This window comes from Rhodnius prolixus, unplaced genomic scaffold (assembly GCF_049639745.1).
Source record: "Rhodnius prolixus isolate KJV_2025 unplaced genomic scaffold, Rpr scaffold_30, whole genome shotgun sequence".
NCBI classification, from domain to species: domain Eukaryota; kingdom Metazoa; phylum Arthropoda; class Insecta; order Hemiptera; family Reduviidae; genus Rhodnius; species Rhodnius prolixus.
In genome coordinates this window covers 147276-163361 of record NW_027411638.1, presented here as the reverse complement: position 1 = coordinate 163361, position 16086 = coordinate 147276, and the positions used below count along the sequence as shown (strand labels likewise).

The 16086-nt window shown below is 30.5% G+C and overlaps 1 protein-coding gene across 3 annotated transcripts in view; it reads left to right on the top strand.

The window, feature by feature from the left end:
• The window catches only part of LOC141462324 (uncharacterized), a 67493-nt gene that overhangs the window by 28243 nt on the left and 23164 nt on the right, over positions 1 to 16086 (top strand). The window contains exons 21-40 of one of the 3 annotated variants that reach the window (XM_074144083.1): positions 912 to 950; positions 2083 to 2130; positions 2582 to 2629; positions 3431 to 3481; positions 4001 to 4045; positions 4724 to 4786; positions 4981 to 5019; positions 5440 to 5487; positions 5575 to 5634; positions 7181 to 7279; positions 7505 to 7558; positions 8468 to 8524; positions 8630 to 8662; positions 8932 to 8967; positions 9104 to 9139; positions 11812 to 11844; positions 12489 to 12527; positions 13869 to 13898; positions 14544 to 14579; positions 15694 to 15729. In XM_074144083.1, coding sequence (XP_074000184.1) covers positions 912 to 950; positions 2083 to 2130; positions 2582 to 2629; positions 3431 to 3481; positions 4001 to 4045; positions 4724 to 4786; positions 4981 to 5019; positions 5440 to 5487; positions 5575 to 5634; positions 7181 to 7279; positions 7505 to 7558; positions 8468 to 8524; positions 8630 to 8662; positions 8932 to 8967; positions 9104 to 9139; positions 11812 to 11844; positions 12489 to 12527; positions 13869 to 13898; positions 14544 to 14579; positions 15694 to 15729 — 930 coding nt within the window. The remainder of the gene's footprint in view (positions 1 to 911; positions 951 to 2082; positions 2131 to 2581; positions 2630 to 3430; positions 3482 to 4000; positions 4046 to 4723; positions 4787 to 4980; positions 5020 to 5439; positions 5488 to 5574; positions 5635 to 7180; positions 7280 to 7504; positions 7559 to 8467; positions 8525 to 8629; positions 8663 to 8931; positions 8968 to 9103; positions 9140 to 11811; positions 11845 to 12488; positions 12528 to 13868; positions 13899 to 14543; positions 14580 to 15693; positions 15730 to 16086) is intronic. The other 2 variants (XM_074144084.1, XM_074144085.1) reach the window with 2 other exon arrangements.

Genomic DNA, 16086 nt, shown 5'->3' with positions numbered 1-16086 from the left:
GTCTAATGTTCTCTATTTAGCACAAAGAAAGGATTAGCTACGCTGGTTATCGTATTGGAGATCACGGGGTTCGAATCCAGCTGCTGGCCCGTAGATTTTCTCTTCCTAGGAGCTTCTTACAGCTCATTGTCTCCGGTTATCGTCAGTGTTGTCTGCAACGATTGAACACTGCCCGTTGGCCATTGGCCATTAGAACCATTTACTCTATTAAACTCAAATTCTTTTTTTTTTTTTTTAATTTTGGCTTAAATTTCCCTCTTTCACATCTCTTTCAAAAATGTAAGCTATTCGCTCCTGATTGAATAAGTATAATACCCCTAAACATTTCTTAATTGCAATTAAAAGCAATATAATTGAAGAATAATGCGATTTAATAAAACAGATTTCTGAGTTCTTCGTCTTACAAGTCAAGAAAAGAGGAAATCAAAGGGCCCTAGCAAATAACTATAACGAGCCAAACGTAAATCTCAGCCTAAAACTTGCAACTGCAATCCTCAACACTACATATGTGGTGCATACTTAGTTTTATTTAGTTGTATAGTCAAATTCTGAGAGGGACAGGTGTTGGTCTAGTGGTCAAGAGCGTGGCTTTGTAAGTGGAAGGATCCCTAGTTCGAATCCCACTTATAGCTAATTATTATTTGAATTAGTTAAAAAAAATTGTTTTTACTAAAGTAAGGTAAAGTATAGTAAAGAAAAGTAAGGCTTCCGCCCCCGTCCACGATATCTAATTGGTTAGACGTTAAGCCCTGCCTGAAAAAATAGGCAATTACGTACTGTTACATCTATCGACTCATGTATAACTAAACATCGTATCAAATGCTGAAAAATATCGCAACAAACAAGAACTAACTAGGTTTAATTTCTTTATTTAAAAATTTAGAAATACTATTAATTATTTTTTTACGCAGTTGCCGTCTTCGCCTCCGAGAAAACTAAAATATGTGCATGTAAGTAATTTTTATTTATATTTTTAATACGTTTTGTGTGTGGGCTGAATATAGAAATTAAATAATTCCTCGAGACCGTTTCCATATCTCAGAAAACTAAAGGTTTCTTTTTGACATAATTTTCTAATAAATTATTAGTTTCTATTTTCTTTCTTTGCCCCTAAAAGCACTAACTTTTACTGAATTTTGAAACAAGATCAGAAATTTAAGCTTGTACTCATTATATTCTTACAAGTTCTTTTATACTTTTTTGCTTACAATTTTATTGTTTTTTGATATATAATATATGCCTTCACAGAATTTAATGCGTTGACTCATATTTTATTGCCTCGTTCTCTTTTAGATAGTCAAATTTCAATTCCTACATGGTATAATTTATGGCATGCTTAGGATACCAGTCAAGGATTTAAAAAAAAGTAGAGTAATGCTTTTTTTTTGGTTTAAGGCTTGCTGAACCTCCTGCTAGCAAACATACTTCACTTAATTTGCAAATATATTTAAAATCAAAGGCCTAGACCGAGAATCAAACACAATACCACAATATATCTTAGCTCCTCTTCTAGTCGCCTGCCGTGGTACCTTAGTTACCTAGGCAAACAATATAAATTCAGGATAAAGATACAACAAAGACTGGAATACTTTTGCTTTTTACAAGATCATTCATTTCAATTTTGAGTTCAGTCTGAAAGTCTAGGATCATTGGGTCTGTAGTTCAAGGTTTTTAGACTGGAAGTGACGCCAAGTCCTCTGGAAAAGTGGCTAGTCCAAGTCCCCCTAAGAGGTGGCTGTATATTTCTCAGCTAACAATATTTAGTAAAATTGGTATTGAGAATCAAGACTGTAAAGTAGTCTTTTGATTCCTGCACAGAGCGAAAAAAACAAACAAACTAAAACTGATCTGCGAACTGAAAGAACTGCTGTCCGCGACACCTCATTTTGTGGTTGGACATAAAGCTCGCCAGGAAAAATAAGCATTACTTTACTTTTTCTTTTTTTTTAATTGAAAGGACTATGCAGTAAAAATTATCTGCAGCAGAAATAGAAAAATGTTTTATTTTTATTTATTATAACCAATTTTTTGTAATGGAAATATTAATAATTAATAATAATAGTAATTAATTGTACATTTCAGCCTTGGGAGCACATTTTTGACAGCGACAGCTCATTAACAAGACGATTTGTAAGTTTATTTAATTTAAAGTTATTTACATTATTATTTTTGTAATAATTAATTATAGATTTGAAGATTAATTAAGTATTTTCTAGGCCCCCCAAAAAAAGTGTAACTACTTTACAATTTGTGACTAAATCTCTTATCAGCTTGTGAGTTTTTTAGGATCAGAACTCTAGCGAGCTGATATCACCAGCCTGAGGTCCCAGGATAATCAGCAGATTAACAACTTTCCTAAAATTGCTTTCACCTTCGAAGTTTCAATTATCTTTAAGTATTAAAGTAAAATTTGAGAGAACATCCAAGTAATTAAGCTTTAAATAAACTGAATACATTTAATTCTACATAAAAGTTTTCTTCAATGGATTAATTGAATATTACTTTGATTTTGTTTGATATTTTACTTAAGGATACAATGTATTAGAAAAAGTTTTGTAAAATTTAATTTAATATTTTTTAGATAAAAAGTGAGTGCAGATATGCAAGAAACTCTGAAATTTCAGCAAATGTATGTATCAGTAGTTGTTGTAAAACTAACAATAAGATAATAGATTTGTTTTTCGAGTATCTAAAATAAGATTATTATTGTCTTATTACATTTCTTCTTGAGTACCCCGACTGACCCAGGGATACGCACCTAATGTGTGGCTCTCATCTCCGAATCCTAAACTCCAGTCCCGAGAAAAAAAGACCCTAGTAATCCCTTCGTAAGAACCAACTTCTGGTAAGATACTCCTGGGCTCCAAATCCTTGTAAGTATTACCTAGAAAATAGCGGCCTTCTGTGGTGCACTAAACCGTGCATTGATAAAACTGGATATTGAACTGATTTCTGACTGGATATAATTAAATACTTCATATTTAGATAAAGAAGACAATTAGTGCCTTATCTTTTAAATGCTAGCTCAATTTTATTTCTCTCAAATTTCAATTTTTGGGCCACAAAAACGATTTGTGGGGTTAACAGACCAGTATAAATACTGGTTCCCTCAATCAAAGTGACATTGTCCATTTCGTTACCTTGTAGTTCTTTTAATATTTTTGGTAAACCAGAGGAAGCATAAGATGCTCCTTTGAGCAACATTAAGCAATGATTAGAGCAATTATATCACCGAGTGCTCAGTTAGATCTCTCTATTATAGATTTAACCATTGAAGGAATGTTACTCTTCTCAGTTCCTTGAACACTCCTTACCAAAGGAATGGTCTTGTTTTGGGTGTTTCAATTTTACCCCATTATTGTTAGATTTATGTATTTATGAATTATACACTGTATTATCTTTATGTATTTATTTTTTTCTTAATTGGCAGGAGTTCAGGTCGTTAAACGAAAAACGAACAGAAAGCCTGACAATAAATTCGGTATGTTAAATTAAATTCTTGTATTTTAAATCCCAGTCCATTTAATTATTTGCATGCTAATTCAGGTTCTTTTTTCTCTCTTTGTTTTTAACCAGCAAATTGGGCTTGCCCTTTACTATTAATTTATAATTACAACAACTTATTAAAAAAAAAAACTAAGCGGTAAAAAAAATACCAATTTAAATCTGGGAATTCGGGCGATTATGCGATATAACGTTAAAATACCCTTTAATGCCGCAAACTTACTATTTCCAAAACTAATGAAGTAGTGGCGGAAAGCATTGTTTCTACTCTCGCAGCACACTCTAAGCTTAAACCCTTTAAATAAGGTAATGTAAGTGAAGTGTGGGATTATAACCAGCCAACTAGCTATATAAATCTTCTTAACAGAATGTTCTATGAATAAAAGTAGAACTTTAAAGGAAGATAATCATCCAGTAAAAAGTTTAAGAAAAACTGAACATTTAAATTATAGTAAGAGAATGTTATACAGATATTTCATATAAAACTACTTTTCAGCTACAAGGCAGAAGATCTTCCATGTCGCCGAGGAAGTCGATTAAGGCAATATTTTTATTTTGACGCTTGTGACTCTTATTTTATTAAGGATTTTACAAAATGTGCCTTCATGCATGCATAATTTGCTTAGTGTGCTACTAAATACTTTTTTTTAAAAAATAACGTATTAATTTTATTGAAACTAAACTGTTATTTGGCAATAAATAAAGTAAGAATATTGTTTTCATCTTGAACTATTTTTCCTAAATATTACGGCATTCGGGCTTCGAGAAAATTACATGTATAATATATTACTTTCAAGAAATGATATTAACATTAATTTTAGTCTTTCATTATTTTTTTTTGTAAGTTAATGAAGTGTTTTTTTTAACGATTCTATTTACAATTTTGACTTACTACAGCGGCCTTCATTTGTATGAAATATGCAAACCCAATTCCTTGCTGTGGACTAATGTTTCCTAGAAGCTGAAATAAATAAGTAATTAAAAATTATATAAGAATAACTTCGGTGTAATGGTCACGAATTTGGCTTTGTAAGTAGCAGATCCCAGCTCAAATCCCGCGTGTAGCTAAAAGTTGTAGTAAAGCATGTGTTTCCGCCTCCGTCCACAACACCCAATCTAAAGATGGTCGTTATGCCCGTCTGAAAAAAAAAACAAGCAATTACTTTACCTAGCAAATTGTCTAGCAAAGTTTAATTTGATTTTTTTTTCTATTTCACAGGAAATTGCAGCCGAAGTAAATTTAGATCAGGAAATTAAAAGAAGAATTCGCAAATTAAGAAGAGTAAGTGAACAATTTAAATTTTAACATTAAGTAGTGAATAACGTATTGCAATTATAATTTCCACTATCATTCGTAACAAGACGTATTGTGAACATATATATATTCCATACGTGTTGTGAATGCCCCTTACAATCCTCATTACACATATTTAAATAAAATCTAATGAATAATGAATTTTTAATTTCATTCTACAGGAAGTGGCATCTGAAAGATATTCCTTGGCAACCCAAGAGGTGAGTATATCTGTTGAATACCTTATTAGCTGCCACTTAGGTTATTGTGTAGAGTTATTCTCACTGCGGTGAGAAAACGTTTTTCATTCCTTCTTTTTATAAAAAAGAGTCGATTGTTTGATGTTCGTATTTATAAAATTGTCATGTTTCAAAAATGACAATTGCACAATGTGAACATTGTGCTTGAAATTCGCTTGAAAAGTTTTGAACTGTTCGAGTTTATATAATAGTAATAATGCTTCTTTTTTTTTGAAAAATACAATACTAGTAATATTAAAATTTTATTTTTTCAACAAATTACTTCAACAAAAACATAGAGAAGAAACCGAGATCAATTTTGCTCGAACGAAATTACAATTGAATAAAATAATACTTTAGGATTAAGATAATGATTAAATTTGAATTATTTATTTATTTCAGAGGGAAGATACGCAAAGATACATGAAACACTTTACGGCATTAGAAAACGTAAGTTTTAGTTAAATAGTCCAAGTAAAATAAGTTCTACTTTTGACACTTATGAAGAAAATTACATCATTATACAATCTTTTTTAGGCATTAAAGGCTCAAATTATTTCTGGAATGGAAGATTCTTCAATAAATAACCTAAGTCGCGTAAGTAACATAATGTAATAACACATTTGCGTGTATGTTATTACATAGTTATTTTACTCCATTGCTAATCGAAATGGTAGGAAGAAACCTCACGCTTATTAAGTAGGCAAATTCGTGTAGGATTACTAAAGACATAACATGGCCAGTGGCTGACTTAGGACGCATATGCATTCTAAAATGGGCCTCGGTTGGACTGTGTAGGATTTTTTTTTCAGGAAAAACAGTAGAATAACAGCATTGCCGTGTAAGAGATTGGTACGTCTTTGCAAGCCCGGTTATTTGACTCATTGCAGACTTAGCACTGTGGGAGTCAAGCTTGTAGAGTTTTGTGAAGAAGAGTAGTCGTTATGAAGAGCTTCAGTCAGACTATAGCTGCAGTTCTCATTGTCTAAGGATTGCCTAAATTCAAGGAGGTTAATGTACCTAATCCTTCTAGAGTCTAATTTAATATATGCTATAGAGACCATGCTTAATTTTCAAAATTGTATTTACCTCATATAAAATCAAAAGTATCTTCTATTTTAATTTTACATTATTTTATTTTTCAGGATTGTGATGAGTTGAGATTCTTAGATTAATGTTAATTATTAATAACTGAGCGTATAAAAAAAATACCTTCTTGTAACTAAAAAACGTAATGCAATCCTTCAATGCGTCTAATGTTCACAAAAACATGGACGCTTATTGGTTTCAAACTATTAATCTTTAGACTCTGTACTTACATTATGGCTCATTTAGTTCCCTTCAAAAGTTATGAGCACTTATGAAAACCGTTATTGTCTCTTTCAATGTATTTGTAATTTTATTTCTTTTTCTTCTTTCTATTTATTTTGGCATTACAGCCCATGTACGGCTCTAGTCTTCTCATTTTTTCGCTAGAGGTTTCGAGACATACTAAGGTTTTGCTGGGTAGGATAGTCGGCCCAACGGCCAAAGTTCGAAACAACTTGGATTTAAAGGGTTTACTCCTTTTGCCGACGACACTCTCTCCAAGGGGAAGGTGCATTGGTGTGTTTATTTACGCGTATGTAGAGTAAATGTCGTTATTGTATAGTGAAAGTGCATAGAGTACTGTGCTAGGAACTCGTGGGATTGCAACGCCCAAGAAGCTGCATGCAACAGCGACCCCGTGCGGCCAATTTTATGTCACTGCTGAAAAAAATGTGTAGAAAAATGTTAAAATTACGTTATATGTTAAATAGAAACTAGGAGATGTCATTGAACATCGCACTGCTTGTCGTTGATGGTCTAAGATGGTTGTACAACCTTAGACAGGAAGAATAAATAGCTTTAAGAGACAACCTTATGAAGTTAATAAGGCTTTAAGCCTAAATCCTAGCCCAAGTACTCGAGTTGTGGTATTTGATTTGATTTCGAGTCCAAACCTTGGATTTTATTTAATGTGCTAAATGAGAAAATCAAGTAAATAATGTTGCCTATGTGAAACCTAGTTAGGAGTGTGTATCCAACTATTGTATCGTATTAACTTACACCTCAACAACCTATCAGGAAGTTATTAAAATTAAATTATTTATTTTTGTTTAAGGAATTACTTACTTTCTCTCTGCATAGTAAAAGGAAGTACTCAAATCGTGCAACTTCGGAACAAAAAAAGAAATCTACAAGATGTTCGAATTTGACTAGTGTAAGTTTATACCAGGAGATCTGGCAATAAAATGGATCATCCATAAGTGCCTTTTAACAGAATAATTTTTCGAACACTTTATAATATCAAAATAAAAACCTTGCGGTCAAAATTTCTAATTTGAAGGAAATTAGATTTGATCTAAGTGCGATTTTACTTTACAATATTATCAGTTTTTGGTAATTTCTAATTTTGATAATTATTAAAACAAATATTATTTTTCAGGGTTCAGGAAAATACTGTACCCAACCAAAACTGAGAACTCTTTCTTCCAGAAATGTAAGTTAAAAATTAAATTATAGCGGTGTTTACCGCAGTGCCACTGTAGTGTAATGTACTAGGAATTTCGTAGAAAGCTTGTCAAAAATATTTTTCAAAAAAAGATAGCAGCGTTATTAGTTTTTTGTTTAATTAACTTTTTTTTTTAAGTTTTTCAAAAGTAGTTTATTTCCGATACGTATATACGAAGCCCAAACCAACCGAAAGTAACTTGCAAAACCCATTCATGTAGTTATGCTCAACTTCGAAAAGGCGATTGATTTCTTACTATATTATGTGCATGAGTCAAAGTTAATCAGGTAAAAATGGGAATAAGTTCTGATTGAATTATTGACAGTGTATAAGTCTACAATTTTATTTTTGCGGCCATATTCAGTTTTAAATGTTAGAATCATTAAAAGATACAAAACTTGGTCGCGTGGGGATCTCAGTTTACCACATAAAAAATGAATACTTTTCGGGCCTTACACAAAATATATTGGCTTAAAAATAAATTATTCTGTCATAAAGACCTTCTTTAACTTAAAGTAATCAATTATCTTGTTATTGTTTTTTGTATTTTTTAAAGTAGGTTATTAAAAACAGATGAATACTGTCTTAAGCTTAAAAAAGACTACATACTTTTGAAACAACTATTAAAATTTAGTTAAAAGAAAAAACTGTTTTTAACTGACTGAATCTTAATAAATCGAATAAAGATTAAATCTATATTTTTAGGATAATCCTTAAAAATAAATAAATAAATACAACTTTGTGGACCTAATCTATATTTAGATACTTTAAACTATAATTTTTGATATCATCTGTAATCTGTTAGTACGTTTAGTTTCATATTTGAAAGTTAGATTTGTAATAATTTTAGTGAGAGAAGGTCGTGTGAGTGTACACGGCAGATTTTATCTGTTTCAGAAGAGAAAACAGATGAAGAAAAGGCGCATGTGGTACGAAGATGATGATAAAGCTTCTGTAAGTCAACTTTACTCAGTCCTAGCCTTGCTTGAACATTCTTTTAGAATTTAATAAAACTATTTATTACTTGATTCCTAATCATGGTTCATCATATGGTTTCAGGTATCTACATCATCAATACTGAATCTAATTTATGTAAGCAGTTTTGTTATTTTTAAATTAAGGATTTTGTAATGAAAAGATATTGCTAGTTCACTAATTTAATCTCTCGTACTCCCTTACTGTTCTTAGGAAGCAATATGCTACTTCTTGTATTAACATTAGTGCAGTCTCTGCTGGCGAAGGTCACTTAATAGATCTATAAAATGGTATTCTATGTACCCATACCTAAGTTTATCCGCTATCATTTTTTATTGAAACATTCAAAAGTGATAAAAATTAATATTTTTGTAATATTTTTACAGTGTGTTGAGAAAAAAGCTAAGACAAGATCGAGTGAGGTAAGTTTATACTTTTTTCTGTCAGTAATGAGTTAAATGATCTTAAATTCCTAATAAACCTGAGTACCTAATTGAATAAATTATATTAACTTTGATTTTATTTTTGGTTATCAATTGTGATTTATTATTTTTACAGCGTAAATATGGAGCGAACAAAGATTTTAAAAAATATGTAAGTTAATTTATTTATTTCTATAAACTATACGTCTTAGTGTAGTAAAAGGTCGAGTCAAATTTTCAATTTTAGTTTTTATTGGAAGTATTATGTCCTATTAATGAGTTATTAGAGTATAACTTGTAAATTGTTTGGATACATCGTCGCCATCAATGTCCTAACACTTTTTATCCATATTAGCATGATTGTATGTATGTTTAAAAAAAAATCTCAGAGAAATGCGAAGTTTTTCTTTTAGCATTTTATACGTTTCTAACAAAGGAATGATATCAATAGAAACCAAATTAGTTTTAATAAATTCTGAGTTTGGAGAAAATTGCCCAGAAGCTTGGAATTCATACCAAATTTAGTGAAATTAATTTAGGGAAGAATAGTTTTATTAAAACTGTCCGGTAGGACACCTGTATAAGGGTTGATCGTCAAAAACTGCACGAATAAGCGTAACGATGAAAAACACCCAACATTGACAGAAACAAATTTTATCCCTAAATATCTCGTTTTCTGCTCGATAGATTTTCACTAAATTTTACACACATATAGACAATAGTAGTCTTCATAAACAGATAAAGTATAAAGAAAATCTATGAAGCAGTTTTCGAAATATTTGAAGTTAAAGTTTTCACTTTATAGAACGGGAACAAACTTGACCCTAAATATCTCGTTTTCTACTCGATAGATTTTCACTAAATTTTACACATTTATAGACAATAGTAGTCTCCATAAATAAATAAAATATAAACAAAATCTATCGAGTAGTTTTCGAGATATTTGAAGCTAAAGTTTTCACTTTATAGAACGGAAACAAACTTGAACCCTAAATATCTTGTTTTCTGCTCAATAGATTTTCACTAAATTTTACACACATATAGACAATAGTAGTCTTCATAAACAGATAAAGTATAAAGAAAATCTATGAAGCAGTTTTCGAAATATTTGAAGTTAAAGTTTTCACTTTATAGAACGGGAACAAACTTGAACCCTAAATATCTCGTTTTTTGCTCGATAGATTTTCACCAAATTTTACACATTTATAGACAATAGTAGTTTCCATAAACAGATAAAGTATAAACAAAATCAATCAAGTAGTTTTCGAGATATTTGAAGTTAAAATATTCACTTCATAGAACGGAAACAAACTTTAACCCTAAATATCTTGTTTTTTGCTCTATAGATTTTTACTAAATTTTACACATTTATAGACAATAGTAGTCTCCATAAACAGATCAAATATTACCAAAATCTATCGAGTAGTTTTCGAGATATTTGAAGTTAAAGTTTTCACTTTATAGAACGGAAACAAACTTTAACCCTAAATATCTCGTTTTTTGCTCTATAGATGTTTTAAATTTTACACATTTGTAGACAATAGTAGTCTCCATAAACAGATAAAATATAAACAAAATCTATCAAGCAGTTTTCAAGATATTTGAAGTTAAAATTTTCTCTTTATAGAACGGAAACAAACTTTAACCCTATATATCTCGTTTTCTACTCGATAGATTTTCACTAAATTTTACACATTTATAGACAATAGTAGTCTTCATAAACAGATAAAGTATAAACAAAATCTATCAAGTAGTTATTCACTTTATAGAACGGAAACAAACTTTAACCTTAAATATCTCGTTTTTTGCTCGATAAATTTTTACTAAATTTTACATATTTATAGACAATAGTAGTCTCCATAAACAGATAAAATATAACCAATATCTATCGAGTAGTTTTCGAGATATTTGAAGTTAAGGGTTTCACTTTATAGAACGGAAACAAACTTTAACCCTAAATATCTCGTTTTCTACTCGATATATTTTCACTAAATTTTACACACATATAGACAATAGTAGTCTTCATTAACAGATAAAATATAAACTAAATTTATCGAGTAGTTTTCGAGTTATTTAAAGGTAAAATTTTTACTTTGTAGAACGAAAACAAATTATTTTAACATGCATGTATATGTGACAACTTCAGAATAAAGGGCATATTAAATCTTTAATCTTTTATCTAAATCAGAAGAATAATTTGGATTAGTGTTAAAGTAAACTACCTATTTAATAACGAAGATATAATATACATTTTATCATAATTATAACAAAAAAATATTATGAACGAACTGGCTAGCATAAGGGTTTGTGACATCTAATAAATTCTAAAAAATGTGAAGGAAAAGTTAATGCAGCAAAATTACTTAAATTATATCAACTAAGCATGAATGAAATGTTGGGTATGCTAGTAATCAGCTGATTTGTGTAGCTTTTGGCGTTTAATCAACACTTATACTTAACATTTTAAACTTTAAGTTTTTGTTATGGATTATGATGAATCTGTAAATTATTGGAAGCGATATTATTTAGTGATAGAAGTTAATTTTTAAGAGAATTGCCGTTAATTCTGGATTTATTATTTTTTAATTCTTTAATTCAAGGTATTGTTTCTTCACTTGATTGTTATAGTTATGTCCTTCAAGTTGATTAGTATAATTAGTTAATATATTCATAGTTATCAATTTACTATGTCCAGTTTTTGCTTTTCGTTAGCAAATCCAAAATTGTGCTGCCTGCTTCATTCCACAACCGGTCCTCGGCTACAGTTCCGCCCTAGTATGATACCACATTATTTTGATAACAGTTGTTGCTTATTTTCAAAACGATTTGTTTATTTTTTTTCAGAATGGACAACACGTGAAGGCAATCGTCAGAAAAGTAAGTTCATTCTGATTCACTAGAGTACAACAAAGATCTGTGCGTTCTTCACTCTGCATTCCACATTCTCATTTCTTAACATTTTTACAGTCATTTTCTACGACTTGAATCCATCTGTGAGCCAACTCTTCGGCGCTATCCGATGAAATTACTAGGGTTTTAAAAATAGGTTCTAATTCTGGCAACCATGCTGGCTGATTTATGATTAATGGAAAAGTATTCATTTACTTGAAAGTTTTCTGATGCTCATCATGGGATCTGAATCAACTGAATCAAGCTACCAACAGAAATGTAGAACGAAAAGATGATTTGCACTAAAACTTGGCAGACTTACTCCTCTACTTGATTAAGTTCAGAAGTTCGTTAGTGGCCTTTTTTTAAAATGGAGACGAGAAATCGTCCAAATCTCTACAGTTAACTCGAACTTATTTTAAAAATACCTTTACATAAATTGGTACAAACATAAACTGTAAATAAAACGCGATATCTATAAGAAACCAACTGGTCAAGTGTTAGTACGGTTCAGGATACAAAAAATGCGTAAATGAATAAAAAACGTGCTTACTTTTTTTATTTTTAGTAAAAATAATTTATTATAAATATTAACTGCAAAATCACTGAAACTTGGAAAATAATGTTTTCAGATCCTCAGAACGCTTCCAAGACACCACTGGAGGAAAAAAGTGAGATAAAACTATTTTTTTCCTTAAAAAGTTTTTGACAGTATAGTTCATAGAATTATCTTAATAATATTGAGAAGATATTGAGAGTTGAAATTTAGAGTTAAGACTGTTTAACAATAACAATCTCTCTTCCTTCTTCTTCGTTGAATTCTCCATCTGTGAAAGGTTTGGCTTTTGAAAGTGGACAATGTACTATTTCATAGCTACATTCGGTATAAGTAATCCTGAACTTTGATCTGATCTATCCTCTCTCGTTTCGAGGCAAATATAATAACATCTCATTGTCGAATATTGGAAGTTTCATTGCTGTAATAATAACAGATTCAAGTCTGACATTTTGTTTTCAATAAGAAAAGTTAGGTTCACTTTTGAATTTTTGAGTTTATTTAAAAGGTAAAAATTTGTTACCTTTTCGTAGCCAATTATTTGTTCGCAAAGCGATTTTTTTCTGCAATGGTGAAATATAAAAACGAATGAAAGAAATCAACATCAAATGAATTCATAATTTTACATTGCGTTGAGTGCCACAATTGAAATAAGAATGTACTAATTAGTTAAGACTGTTTAACAATAACAATCTCTCTTCCATCTTCTTCGTTGAATTCTCCATCTGTGAAAGGTTTGGCTTTTGAAAGTGGACAATGTACTATTTCATAGCTACATTCGGTATAAGTAATCGGCATAACCAAATTTTTGTGAGAACCTGTTATAAGTAATGCGAATATTCCCCATAATTCTATCTATTAAATTGTTGAACGAAGTAGAAGTTGCATAGTCTCGCTGTTAAGAATTTGTTTACTAAGAATTCCTAGGCCAAAATGTTATGTACTTATGTTCTTTAAAGAGGTGAATGAATTTGCTTTTTGCGGCATTCCTAAATGAAGTATATATTTGAATAACTTTTCGCTTCCTTACTGCAGCATGCTTACATAAGTCTACCAACCAATGATGGAGAACTACGCTATGATCATACCATTTTACCAAAAGAACTTTCAAAACTGTGCGTAAAAGGAAGTAGTTTTCAAATTTGATCTTACCTTTTCATTTTTTAATTTTATTCATTTGTGTACTGGTTAGATTAACAGCCAAGGCTTAGTTGTCCTTTGTATAATTTCAATAATCTCCTGTGCTTGAGCTCCCCGTCAAGCTAGCCACGTAGTTTTCCAACCTATAGCTACTAATCTATTTTTTAATGTTAAGTTTATCATTTGGGATTTGATAATGTCACAACAGACGCATGAGTCGAAGGGACATAAACTAACTATTGTAGTTAGAAAGATGTGACAAGTGTTGAAGTATTGCCATGTTTTTATTTAAAGTATATTTTTTTTCCTGTTTCAGGAATATTTCTTTCGGGACTCCGGTGAAAGTGTGAGTATTTTTTTATTATTTCTATAAATTATTATCTATATATTTATACCAACTGAAGTAGAACGTTAAATAACGTAGGGGAAATATTACACATTCATCAATGCAGCAGGTCGTTGATTGCTCCCAAGTACGTCTTATTGAGTAGAACTCATTCAACAGCCGTTACAGTGAACTGATTGAAACTAAAGCACAGTATTTATTACATTAAAAATTTTTCAATGTTATTTTGGAATAATGGTGTATGAATCAGCAAGACAGGGTGGAGCCTAGTTTTGCCAAATTATTACATTGTAATAATTTCTATTTCTATGAGTAATAGCTCATTAGATAATTTAGTTTTTTGTTGTTATTTATTTTACTTTTCAATTAATTGCATTCATCAACATTCATCTCAACTTAAAAACGTGAAAAATATTGGCGATTTGCCTAGATTTCACAAAGCTACAATTCCAAAATCTGGATTTATTAAATATTGTTCTTTTACACTAATTAGTAGATAATTTAGGTAATTATTTTTAGGCATTTATACTTTAATGTTCAGAAGAATCAGAAGTGGATGCATTTAATACATTTTTTTCTTTCTGTACTATGTAGAATTAGTACTATTTTCCTAAGTATTTGCTTATTTTATGTTTTAATTTTTAGACTATCTCTTCCGATGATCCAGAACACAAATTTTCCGTGAGTATATCCTTTACTTAATAATAAGCCAATTCAACGTTGAAATCTTTCACGGTTTTCTTTTAGTTAAGTGTTCCAACATTAAAAAAAGAATTTTTAATTTTATTTTTAGTATAGCCATGTAGTTGAAGTTAAAACATGACCTGAGAATTTGCAATCAGAATTATTTACTTTCTTCTTTCTCTTTCAAAAACAATTGTGAACTATGTATTGGGTTTGCTTGGCGATGGTCAGCATATCCTCCAAAAAAAGGGAGAAATAGTTCTGATTGGATATTTTGTTAAAGTATGCTAATGGACTTCGTAACAAGGTTTTGATGAAAATCGATTGTACTGGTAAGGTCTCTTTACAGAGTCAATTTTTTCGCTTTGTAGATTCATTGTGCATTGGCTCTGAAAGAGTTTCTTTGCACTTCACGTTATGCACCACTTATGTTGACTACAACTTCTATGTGAATTTTTTTATTCCAGAAAGTAGGAGTTGGTAAGGCAACTAAAATAGTATTAGCAAGGATTAAATTGAGTCACTAAAATTCAAACTTTAAAAAAACATGACGTGATTAGGTATGCAAAGAAGCCACAGGTTTTTTAAATTTTTCTCTGATTTTTGAAAACCAATCTTGCTTGCTTCATTAAGACTCGAATATTAATTAATGAAACCATATAAAAACATATGGACATTTGTATGAAATTTTTTTTTTCCCCCAGGCACTTTCATTTTTAAGGCCGTTTTAGGGAATAAAGATAGTAGACACTCTTAAATGTCATTTCACTAAATTTTAACGAGTTTATTGACAAAAACTATGAGCTTTAAGAAAACCGCATGACAGAAAGTTTAAACATCTTGAACGGTTTAAATTTCTTACTTTTCTCTAGCCGTCTATTAAATATCTGCTTTCGTTCGAAATCCTTATTATGTAAATTGTTTTAAGTAAGGATTCTGAGGCGTTGCGCTCACCTTAAAATGCTTTAGTGTGCCCTTAGTTGAAAACAACTAACATTTAGTTAACACTCGGCAGTTATAAGAAAATCTTTAGAATCATATGAGAATGTCTTGCTGACTTTCGTGTCTTCTATATCACTGATTTTATTTCATTTAATTCTGTATTTTCTAGAAACATTGTTTAATAAGAAGATGGAATGTGAGTAAGGTAAGTATAAAAATAATATTTACAATAATTTTTATTATATTAATAACCAATTGTATTAGTTTTCTTACTGTTCGTGACAGAAAGTACGATATTGCAATCATCTTAAATTTACGAAATAGAATTTTTCATCGTATTTTTCACCTTTTCAAATGAAATTAGTACGAAATAGTACGTGAATAAACATTGCTGAATTTTGATATTTAGGATATGTTAGTAGAGGGAAAATGGCGGTTCTGGCGCACCTAAAATGTGCACCTTTTTTGTGCAAGATGGCCGCCATCCCCACTCCGCCAACACCTACCCCACCCATCATTATAGAATAACCATCGAATTCGACATTAGCATACTAATCAGCAA